Source organism: Melospiza georgiana, chromosome 1 (assembly GCF_028018845.1).
Source record: "Melospiza georgiana isolate bMelGeo1 chromosome 1, bMelGeo1.pri, whole genome shotgun sequence".
Taxonomy (NCBI): domain Eukaryota; kingdom Metazoa; phylum Chordata; class Aves; order Passeriformes; family Passerellidae; genus Melospiza; species Melospiza georgiana.
In genome coordinates this window covers 19,204,928-19,217,590 of record NC_080430.1, presented here as the reverse complement: position 1 = coordinate 19,217,590, position 12,663 = coordinate 19,204,928, and the positions used below count along the sequence as shown (strand labels likewise).

Sequence of the window (12,663 nt, the reverse complement as noted above, 5' to 3'; positions counted from 1 at the left end):
TTCCCTGAACTGTAGAATGTTAAATGATGAGAGCACTTTTATTAATCAGCATGGTTAGAATTTCTACACAGGAGATTTCTGCATTACGTATTAAGTGATCTTGTTTGTCTTGATTAATTTTCTACTGCATATTTACATGGTTACTAGTAAACAGAGGGAGGGGGAGAGAGAGAGATGCATGTAATCGTTTTTGTAATTTTTTTCAGGTATTTTTAGCAGCAATGATGTAGCAGTATCATTTCCAAATGCAGTATCTGGCTCAGGATCTAGCACTCCCGTTTCCAGCTCTCATTTACCTCAGCAGGCTTCAGGCCACTTGCAGCAAGTGGGAGCTCTATCACCTTCAACTGCGCCTTCTATAACTACTGTTGTTGCTGCAACTCAGGTAAACCATCACAAGAGTTTAAGATAGAAAACTATGTTACTGACCTGCTTAATTTCCATGTTAAAAGAAACAGTAATTTATTTGGAAAATAGGTTAATAAACATTATATGTGTTATGAAATGTTGTAGTGGCTGGAAGTTCCCCATAGTATCACATAGTCTCAATTTGTAGAGCACATAGATTTTTTTAAATGTAGTCTGAGGAAGTGCTTATTAATAATAACAACTGTATTATGACTAGTAGCATAAATGCTGGTTGCAGTTCATCAGTGTTCTAACCAATGTTTAATCAGAACATAAGAAAAGATTTTGATAAGTAAAATATGTAGAGTTTTCAGTTTTCTATGCAAAAATGATGGTATCAGTTAAAGAGTGCTTTGTTTGGAAGATTTAACAAATTTAACAGCTAGGCTAGCCCTGGCAAAGAGATGGCCAAGGCTGACATCTTGGTAACAAATGAATTTTGACATATATGTTATAATTTTGTATTTGAAAAGTCATGCAAATGAAGATCAGTAGTTCATGTTTGATGGTGAAGGAATAATGGAGGCATGGGAGAAGTGCAGAGGGATGGCATAGTTGAAGTAATGAACCAGAAAAAATACCTTTAGGATAGTTTTTTGCATGAATTTAAGTTGGACAAGATTACATTTATCAAGCTAAGAGAATATGAAGTTATAGTTGCAGAAAATCACCATGATTACTGTTGAAGTACAAAGGAATACTACAATATACATAGTGATTTTATACTCCTTGTTTCTTGCATTTTTCATTTCCTGATGGGGATCTCTCTTAGAATGAATGTATCAAATATATATATTTTTGTGTACTTATAAGCAATGAACTTGTAATTTATCTACAGTGATCTAAGATAGTGGGTATAAACATGAAAAAATCAAGCTTAGTGTGTGTATGTGTGCACAAACAGGTGTTTATAAGTGTATGGATAGCAAAAATACTATGTGAAGAACAACACAGATTACATTGCAATATCAAATAGCAATTTGTTCTTATAGGTGGCAGTTCCTATTTTTACAGAATTCTTCTGGACTGGTTTCTAAAAAAATAGGGTGGTTTCACCCAAAATTGAGTGGTATCTCTTTTGCACAAATTGATAGAAACTACTTTAAAGAAATTAATTAAAAATTTGGTACTTTAGGAAGTTCTCCTTTTTTTTTAATTTCCAAAGATCATTGCACACTCTAACTCTGACAACACTTAAATTGAACAGTTTGGAGTTTGGGGGAGGGATTGTGTCATAGTTTAAAAAAAAACCCAAGTAAGTCAGTGGTCAGTTTTCACAGAGGAGAGGTTTGCCATCAGAGTCTTGGGAAGACTCAGCCTTTTGTACAGCTCGATGTATTCAGAAATGGTCTGGGGAAAGGAGGAGGAGGAGGAGCACACACCAAGTTTGCTGATTATGCTGGGTTATGCAGTGGGCCATTATGAAGATCAGCTGTCACAAATTGCTAAAAGACCTCACCAGCCTGTGTTGACAAGGTGGTAAGAGGGCAAATAAAATCAATGTTAAAGGGAAAGGACAGTTTCTATTCAAAGCAGATACGGTACATGCCAAAAGAGGTACAAGAAGAGCCATGGCAGTGAACAATGGCAAAGAACAGCTTTATAAGGAGTGAGTAAATAGTGAGGGACTTGTGGCCTCAAAAAGAGACCCTGAGATGGGATACGACAAAGGTCTGTAAAATCAACTGACATGGAGAAGTTAAATAAGCAAGGGCTGTGCACCACCACTTCTGTTTGTTAACCTCTGTCAGAAGAAAAACAGATTGAAAAAGCAATTGGACAAAACCTGTATTTTATGAGTCAGGAAGAGAAAGACCATAGTATTTTTTCTGCTCATATTGTCGCACAAAGAGAGGTATACCCTAGAAGATGGACCTCCTCTTACTGTTTAGCTGAACTAGAGAGCCCTCCATAGGTTAACTGCTTAAAATTCCTGTCCTTCCTTCGCCTTTGTTTCTTGTGAGTTGCCTTGGGGGCTTTTTTCTTTTTCATCCCCAAAGAAGCAAAGGAGTTGTGTGTCTTGCCTCACTACCAAACTTGTTTTCAAGTGGTCATAGATTTACTTGTCAAGATCTTATTCACAGGTACTACCATTTAGAGTCTTGGGTTTGAGATACACAGGGAGATGGAAATAGTGAGTTTTGGTTGACAGCTGTAAAGGTGAACTCCTGTATTTGAATTAACAAAGTCCTCCACTGCTTCAGTGAGGCTGCTTTCAGTGCATAACGTTCACACTACCTTGGAGAGATCCAGTCAGGAGACCCTAGTTTTGCCATGCAGTTGTTCTTCACTTGAAGGAACCCTTTTTTTTTCTTTTTTTTTTTTCTTTTTTTTTTTTTAATCTTCCCCTACCCCTCATCCCCTTCCCATTTAGCGTAAATGACTGATTAAATGTCAAGGGTTAGGGTTTACCTACTTAGTTCTGCAAAGTTCCATCAGAGTGCTGTCTGCTTGCTGGGCTCTTGTGGATATATTCTCATTGTTTGTCCAGCTCTTGACCATGGAAGTCTTCAAATAAGAGTGTGCTGGCATGTTTCTTGTGTAGTGTTCTGATGAAAAGAAAACCATCATCCGAGGTTATAAGCTAAGGTAAGCTTGTACCTCTGTAGCAGGTAAAAAGTAATAGTTTAAAAGTTAGGTTTTACTGAAACTATTCGTCTAGAGAGCAAGTTATGACCAAATCTTGTCTACTCATTTATTCAGTTATGTTAACAGATGGGCTCTTGGAATAGTACTAAAGCTTGGAATAGCCTCAAATATGTGCTACTAAGGTGCATCCTGTAAGATTTCAGCTGTTTTTTTAGATCTCTGTTGGACATTTGTAATTATGATTTTGGGGATATCATAAATTTGTCAATTTTGGAAGGAATTTTTTACATGTCTCTTTTTTTAAAGTATGTTAAGAAATTCTAAAGAGAAGGTCATTGGAAAAAATATGTTCCCACAGAACATTTTTATCATGTCCATTGTCCCTTCCAAAGATCCTTTGGCTTTACTTCCATTAGAAGCAGTACAAAAGCCCCCAGAATTTTCTTTAGCATTCATATAAATGAAGGAATGGAGGTGGTTATCCTCCTTTGTCTGATCCAGCTTCTAGGGGGAGATAAGGCTTATTTTCTTAGGTAGATTTGGAGTTACTTGTTAACGACAGAGGAATGTGAAAGCTAAGGAATCCTGAGGTCTTTTCTGAATGTAGGGCATGTGATGTTTCAGATCCATCTGCCCTGTAGTTTTTATTTTCTCATTTTCTGAATTAATCTAGTCCCTAATTTTGGATCTCTGTATTCCCCTGCTCATTCTCCAAATTACTAGTCTATACTATTTTTACCTTCCTTTTTTAGTGTTTTTTTTTCCTTGATATAGTTTAAGTCTGCTCATCATTTTGCATGCTGTCAAGGGAACTTTCTTGTCCTTTTTATGTTATATTCTGGCACTCATGGGAAAATAAATGAAAAGACAGGAAATAGGAACTCTATTATTAGTTTTTGTTCCTTTCAACAGAGAAGTTAGGAACAGTTTTGGGAGCAATCTTACTTATACCTTCCACAAAAGGAGTGGAATTGTGAAGGAACTTAATAGTACATCTTAAACAAGTAGATGTTCCTTTGCTGAAAACTCAAGTTGAGAGGGGTTTTTGCAAGTCTGCAGGAGGGGGGTTTGGGCATTTTCATGGGACAATAAAATGCACCTACCTGATTGATACTGCTTCCATGTTTACAGTTGTAAGCTCAAATTATGGGTGCTGCATTCTTAAATTTGGGATGGCCGAGGAAGATACTCCTTTGGCCACTTTTGTTTCCCATTCTTGTTCAGAGAAACACCCTGTTTCCTGCTGGTTTAGATTTGTGGTTCTTTAAAAATGTAATATGCAGCACAAAGTAAATGTGAGGAAGGAAAGAAGGAAATTTTCAGCTTAAGCATCTGGAGTCTGCTAGAGTTGGGCAGACCTGCAGTGTTTTAAGGGATGGTTCTGGGCCATCCTGCCTGTGGATACTCTAGAAAATGGCTGGTCTATCAGCTGTCAGTGTTTAATCAAATTTTCTTTGGGGAGTAGAAAAAATACATGGAGAAGAAAGCCAAGCTGCCCTGAGTTCTAGGACTTTAGTGTGTCACAGATGTGACCTGCATTAGGTGGTTGGCTGCTTGAGTTTCCTGCTCTGCTCCCAAAGATGCACATCTCAACCATATGTAAGCTAAGAGTTGGTGTAATACTTCTGTAGTCACCTTTAGATCAGAACATCTTAAAACTGGAGACTTTGACACAACATCAACAAACTAATTTAAGCAATAATCCTTTTTTTTGCAGTGCAAAGTAACTTAGTATAATTATATTAAACTGCATTAGATATGTAATCAGATGATTTTTAGAACTTAAGAAGAACTTTACTCTCTTTACATATTTTTCAGGACATCTTTTGAAGTCTGTTCCTTAACATAGAAATCATTGAGATACTGAATGCCATAAGAGCTCTTAGGAAGTCCAGAGTGCAGATAGTAAAGATTTCTGCTCCATATTTGGTGGGTGCCTTGTTGGGAAACCTCTCACCTCTTAGTAGGTAGTCATTAAGGTAAAGCATAGACAGCAATTATGACAATATGTTAATATATTCCAAAATTTCTCCAAAACAAGTAAGTTAGTTCATTTCTTAAGTTCAGTTTATACATTGTCATACAGTGTGTTGTTAATTTGGGGAGGGGGTGTTGTTGTTGGAGGTTTGGTGGTTTTTTGGGTGTTTCAGTTTTTTTTCTGTTTGTTTTGTTTTGTTTATATTACCTTTAATATGAGTGATAATTAAAAAGAGACTAATAAAACATCTGGAGATAATGATGTTGCATGGTTTAAGCAGCATGCTTCCAGAAAAAGGAAATTAGATCCTTACTGTGGTACTAGACTTCTCTAATCAATAGAAATGCTGGATACATGAAAACCAATTAACATATTTTATGTTCCTGTCAAAACACTTGATGCTAAAGTCTCTTTTGAAAGAGGCTCCTACCTTACTAGGTCAAAGGTAAACTATCAACACGGATCACAGGCTCTTTGGATTCTGAAATTATTTGGTTTTCCTTATAACTTACCCAAAAGGTACAAGAGGAAGTCTCAGCACATCCAGAACAGAAAGGAATAATTTTTAACAGAGTATGTTGCTTGTCTTTGGGACTCATTGCCACAGGAAATCGCTAGTGCTTCTAGATTTGGAAAGTGTGCTAAGTGCATCCTTCACTATGTTGTACACTGAGGGGTTTGATATTGTGGTGTAGGATGTCAGTGCAAAACAGAGGCTTTCCTTCCAAACCTACTCAATCATATTTCTGTCACAGCCACTTAAATTTCAGTCTTGCAAAATGAAAATGGGGAAGAACTGCACTAGTAAAAGTTTTTCCATCAAAATTGTCTTCTCACTTAAAAGCTGTTTTAATTTTTATCTACTTTCTTAATGGGTAAAAAGCTAATTTTCTTTTCATGCAGTCTGAGGATTTTTGGGGTGGGGGAGGAGGAGAGTAGCAAGGAGGAAGAATTTACAGCCAGAGGGAAAATTCCTTCTAACATGTGACTCAACTAGAAGAACAAAGGAATCATAGTTGCAAGTAATCTAGTATTTAGCCCAATAAAAATCTTGTTTTCCTCTTGCTTCAGAAAGCTTGTCTTCATGTGGGCTTGTGCAGTGTGGAGGTACTCTGAAAGGCGGTGCAGGGTTTTGCACAATGCCGCATGCTGAGACAACTGCATCAATGTTTCGCCCTAGCAATAAATGTTTTCTGCCTTCAAGCTGAAGCTTATTTAGCTTGGCTTATCTGGTGCTGCTGTAGCAACCATCAGTCTCCAGGCAACTGAGGCACATTGACCTCTTCGTTGAACTGAGTGTAGCACAACTTCAATTTGGCTGCCTGAGACAATAATAATGGTGGTGAATGTAAAAAGTGTGAAATTTTCTAGTTTGCATGCAATGGAAATATTAAAACTATTTAGATGAAACAGTGTTTAGGTCTTACTTGAGAAAGATTTTAATTATGCATGGTGTGTGTTTGTTGCAAGCTGCAGAATGAGTTGATGAGACGGTGGCGTATAGGCCTTGCGTAAATGTTGAGAATCTTGCAAGCATTTTTGCACAGCAGCAATTCTACTACTGAAGGTGTTTATTTCATCACCTAAATAGCAAAGACTGTTGATATTTATATAGTTAAAATGTCCATGCTTGTGAATAAGTAACTGATTCTTTATTATTGCTCTTCTTGACATTACAGATTATCTTGAAAGTAGTTACTTTTCTCTCAGATCTCAGAATTATTTGCCTATTGCAAGTGTCTTGCTTTCTTTGGAATACTGATATGAAGAAAATAGATTCCTCCATGGATATACTGGGATTGTTTCTTAAGAAGGTAGTTTCAATGAGAGTGAAGTTGAAATTCCTCATACATAGATTAAAGTTCTTAAGTAAAAGAGATTCTTGGGCAAGATACTGCTTCCATGTCCATGTAGAGCACATACAGTTTAAGTGCTGTGAAGACAGAGGGAGATGGAAACGATAGAGCAACCAGCTTAAGGTGAAAGGGCTTTGTGTTGAAATGATGAGTGTTTTTAGTTAGGCTTGTGGAGGAATCCCAGGGTCTTATCTCTACAAAGCCTCCTTTAAAAAACAAACTAAAACCTGAAACCAAACAAAACCCCCAAACAAAAAAAAAAACCTAACAAAACAAAAAGACCTCTTAATGAGGTAGCATTCTAGTAAGTTTTTGTAAGTCTCTTTTTTATGTCTGGTGTATAAATAAATAGATATTAATTGCTTAAAAAATTATCTGATATCTGGGTAGTCAACATGAAAGAGAGGAGCAAAGTAGTAGTTGAGGTTATAGTGTTTTCACATTACTGGAAGATAGGCCTTCTATCCATGTGGTTTTTAATGACTTTATGTGCCCTTGTTGTACACTGGGCAGAGGTATAAATTAGTTTCTGTAGGTGTGCCATTAATTTTTCATTTTGCCTTTCAAATCCCACTGCGTTTCCCAGTTGTATTCATTCATGTCTTTCTTGGAAAATACTTGACTGCTGGTGTTTGAAGGTTAGATGGTTTCATTTAATTGAAGGTTTTATTTGTATGTTTAATCAAAACAATTGATTCTCAAAGACAGTATTTGATTATTAGCTTGTTCATAAGCTAGAGTCTTCATTACCGCTAGAAGTTCAAAGGATTTATTTTTGCTGCAGACAGAAAAACTTCTAGTAATGTGAATATTGCATGCACAGAATGATGTCACAAATACCGTTTTCCTGGCAAATTTAAATTTTGACAATCTGTACACTTGTAATTAATGTTCTTTTTGAATGAAAAGTTGATCTTTTCTTCTAAGATATCATAAACCCTTTTCCTGATTTTATTTTAACATTTCCCACCTCCTAATTATACTCTCCAGTTAATTCTTTTATTTCAGCCAGGTGGCGAAAACATTTTTTGTGCAATTGGACCTTGGTTATCTGTTTTTAAAAATCCCCAAACTTTAAGGGCTTCAGAGTGCTTGGATTGTAATGGTGGCAGTATGTGAGGGCTATCTTTTCAATCTCAGTGTTGCTGAGAATGAATGTGTAAAAAACTACAGTGAATGTTTGGGTTTGATTTGCATTGGTGATTGTGAAAGCAGGTGAGGTGAGCTTTGCTGTAAAAATTCACTCTGATTACAGTCATCAGTAGTGCTGTAGGTTGTTTTAGTCAAAGTAGTCAGTATTGTTTATTTTAAATTTAGTTATGTTCAACTTAAGACAGCCAAAACATGTATTAAAAATATGTAAATCAAAGTATTGGTTTAACTAAAATATATGAATAGTAACTATCATACTACAGATTAATATTGTTTTGTGTTGTGCTATTTGTTTCAAAAAGTCAGATGATAATTTTCAGAAGAAATGTGGGAACTGTATTTTATTAAGGATTTTCTGTGTTGTTTTCCATCTGTGTTTCTTGGCATATAGGAGAATAAACAGGAATTTAGATTTTTTATTTTCCATTGGAAACAAGGTGATGATAGGCATTCTAAGATTTCTAAGCAAATTCTGTATTTGTGGTGAAAATCTTCAAGGGTTGTGTTGCAGGAAGGGTAGCATGAGAAAGTGTGCACATGGCAGGACCCCTCTGTGTGCTGTGCTGTGACTACCCTTCAGTGAGGGTGCTTTGCCCTCCCAAGGGGCAGCTGGCAATTCACAGGAGGGAGTGATGAGGGGCGTTGGTGGGTGCCTCACCTCTCCTAAATGCAGTTAGAGGTTGTACCACAAGTTCTGAAAGAATAAAAGGAATCAATAGCATGTTCTTCCCATTGCCTTCAACACTGAAGCAAAAGCCTTAAAAAATCTAGGGATAAAAATAGTATTTCTTCACTTGCCCAGGTTAAGGTAGGAAACACAAGGCAAGGTTGCTTCTGCTGCTGTCACTTGATGGGCGGCTCTTTTCACCTCTCAATAAAATCATTTTTATATATGCACATTATAAATGTTTTATTATAATTATGTATCTAGAATTAGTATATGTTCATATTTAAACTCATTTAATTTCAATGCAGGTTTTAAGTAATTAATTGTTCAGATAAATGTTGCTTGCCATAGACCAAAATGCATCAGTTTAAGATGTCTTCTAGATGAAGTAAACTGATGCTAGCACTTGGTCCTGTGCTTGAATTTCCTTCCATACTTCATGAAGCTAGACATGCATGGAAAGTGCTTGCAACATCTCAGAAGGGTAGCAGAGCAGCTTGCAGAAAATTTAACTTTAAATTTCATTTGCATAGAAATTTTTTATATGATTTCAGTAGCAATTGGCCATAAGTAGGTAATGGTATCTAATGCTTTTTATTTCTTGACTCCGTATTAGTAGGAGCAAGGGGTAGTTCTGCACTTCATATCACAGCATCATGCTGTGATGAATAACCTGGTATGATTGGTAAATGGTGTGACCCCAACCACAGGAACAATGATATGTTTTTATGTTAAACAAGAAGTAAAATTAACCTTCAGAATGATTTTTGACAAAATACTGGTGGAAATAGGTAATTAGGTAATGTGTCACTAATTGTAAAGCATTATATGATATAACACAAAGCTACAATATGGCAATGACAGTTTTTAAAGCAGAGGGGAAAAGGACTGTTGATTGGATATAAACTGATTAAGAAGCTGTCTTGGAATTGGTTGTTCTGGCCATCCTTGTTGCCCTATCACCACAAAAGGAAGAGAGTTCAGTAATGGTTTAACTACAATTAAATCCCTCCCCTTTCTTTGTGGAAACTCAACTGTAGGCATTTCAGCATTAGCCTAAACAATGGTTTTGAATATGTTAAGCCTCTAACAATTAGGGAGCAGTTTGGGGCATTGAATAATGTGGAATGATGCAATTGAACCTGACAGCTTCAACAGTCAGCCTACTCATGGGACCCAAAAGTTGTTCACACTTGGTTTCATCTCTCATCACACGCTGAGTATTAAAACCTTACTGGTGTGGAGCTGAGACAGAAATGAGGCCTGTTATCAGAAAATATTTCATAGCATAAAACTTGAAAGGAGTGGGGGAAAGGAGTGGGCATGTTCAAAGAGTCTCAAAGTTTTGAGACTCAATCTGATTGTATACAGTTAAGTATTGTCTCATTTTTCTCCCCTTTATTTTTTTCTGCTGAAAGAACATGTAACTTTTGATTGAAGGGACTGCTTTCCCTGGAAATTTCAGATAGGAGTGCATGTTCAGATATGAATCCTCTGGAAACTTTATAGTCACGCTGTTAAATACTGTCCTGGAGTCATGCAAACAAATATAAAACTATTACAAATATTTTGGAGGACATTTATATATATGAGTTATATCTTATTAACGTGCAAATCTTGTTTTTTAATTAGAAGAATATGCTTGTACTTTCTCTCTTGCTGTAGAGGAAGTGTTTTTAAACATCAGTCAAATATCAATCATTTCTTACTGCAAGGGGCATTCTCTGAATTACTATGCATTGTCCTTCTGTGCTGCTCTGCTGCGTATGACTTTACTGATTTATTGAACATACCATAAAGGAAAGCAGTGTGTTGTATATCTATAGATGGGCTTATATCCATAGATGGGCTTAAATCCTTCTGCTAAAATATTTTCAGGAAAATTTGCTACCTTTTCAAAATAAATACTTAGTAGTCTTGGGTTTTTTTTAGTTCATACACTTTGATCATGTATTGTGTTGAGTGTTTAAATAGAAACAGTTGAAATAAAGAATAATACACCCTTAAAAGTTCTGCATTTTAGAACATGTGTCAGTCCTGTGACCTTAATATGTATTGACAGGATGATTGCGCATTTTTAATAAATGCTTGCTACAGCTTGTTTCGACTGTGAGTGAAACATGAAGCTCCTGTTTCACCTTTAAATAATGTAGCACGCCTCCACCTTCTCTACTTCCTTGTCAGATGAAGTCATCACATATATAACAAAGCTTCGCAAATCATTATTCTTGTCATTTCACATTGCTGTTCTAAAAAAGTAGTTTCAAAGTTTTTTTATGTACCTTCAACTTACTTGAAAAATTTTATTGTGTCTTTTTGCTTTAAGAGTTGCATATGCCGGATGGCATTGGAAATTTTGTAGTTCCAACTTGTAAGACTTTAAAATGCAAACAGGGGTAATGTTTAGGGTGAAACTACTACTTGTGAGAAAACTAAAGTTCTTAGATATTGTTTAAATCCTGCTAAGTCTTTTGATCTGTTATATCAACCCACTTAGCAAACGTTTAATTCCTTTGATGTCTTCTGTTTTGTGGTGTGATAGTTAACTCAACAAACTTTAGCAACTCCCTTCAAGATACTTAGGTACTTTCAGAAAATTCTTAAAGCTATTTGTGCAAGTTTCAGTCAAATAGAAGTGTATTCCCCTTGCTTATTACAGCTACCATGCCATCATAAATCAATATATAGCTGCTATTGCACAGTTTTAAGCAGCCTTGCAGTGAATTACATGGACTGAGAGCTAAGTATAGAAGCTTCTGTGTAAAAATGTGAGCAGTACATACACTTAGTGGAATAAAACAACATATTTTAAGGAAAAATGCTAAAACGAAACAGAACTAAAACCTGGTGTTTGGAATTTAAAACCTACCCCTATCCAACCCTCGAAACCATGAGTAGACCTCATACCATCATATAAACTTCTGTTTTCCTAGTCTGATCTTTTAGATATGGTTGAATGATAATACTGGTTGAATCTCTTAATAGTCCATTCTGCAGGGTTTTATCAGTGAAAGGATTTGACTGAAGTTTGTTTGGTTTTGAGGGGAAAACAGCTGAAGGTTGCTAGGAACAGCAATAGTTAAGTTGAAACTGCCCTATGGGCATTTTTTTAGAGAAAAATAGCAGGAGCTGTGCAGTGTTGGTGCCTTCGTCAGTGTCACAGTACTAATTTGTATTGTATTTTGGAAGCTGTTGTACCTGGGTAGGTGGAAATGCCTGCATTATTTTTAAGACTTAGAAATAATTCAGATTAATTCTACTAGAGATATGCAATTCTTAAAAAAACCCCAACAAGCAACCAGAAGAAGTAACAGCCAGATTTGAAGTGACACTGTGGTTCCATGTCTAGCAATCTTGCATGTACCTATAAACTGAAAAATGAATGAACCCCTGATCATTGTAAGCAATTACTTGTGGCTTTTTCTAACTTTGTGACAGTAGAAGAATGTAAATATCAGGCACAATTTCTCACCAGTATATAGTAAATAAAGCATCATTGAAAACAGTTGTGTGAATTCATAAAAGTCCATTCATCAAGTTTAATATGTTGGCAGAAAGCCCAAAGTTAATGGTAGTGTGTGATTCTTTCCAGAGACATAGTTTATACTCTGTAATATTTTGCTGTAATAACCAGTATGTTTCCCCTGTCTCTTGTGTGCAGTTATGCATGTCAAAGTGTCCCACAAATTGAGTTCCTTACTGTTCACCTTCCTTTTTTGTTTTTCAAAAAAAGTTTCATTTGTAAAGGTTGTTTACATTTTCTTAGAAGATTAATTTTAAAATCAGTGATCACACAGGTTTATATATCTTTGATTCTACCCTCTGCTCCCCCCCGCTCCAGTCTTTTCTTTGTTCTCAAATAATTTTTATCAGGTAGGAAAATGCTTTCAAAATAAGCAGCCGTGCTTTTATTTCTTTGATTGCTTGTCTCTGCAACTTAGCATTTGACACAAATATTTTTTTCTTCGAAAGGGAAAAAGCATAAGCAGCCAAGGAAGAAGGTATTTTTATTG

General features: G+C 36.0%; 1 protein-coding gene across 2 annotated transcripts in view; it reads left to right on the top strand.

The window, feature by feature from the left end:
• Positions 1-12,663, top strand: part of MLLT10 (MLLT10 histone lysine methyltransferase DOT1L cofactor) — a 123,432-nt gene that overhangs the window by 90,959 nt on the left and 19,810 nt on the right. For both annotated transcript variants that reach the window (XM_058026901.1, XM_058026892.1), the window contains exon 11: positions 207-385. In XM_058026901.1, the coding sequence (XP_057882884.1) occupies positions 207-385 (179 nt within the window). The remainder of the gene's footprint in view (positions 1-206; positions 386-12,663) is intronic.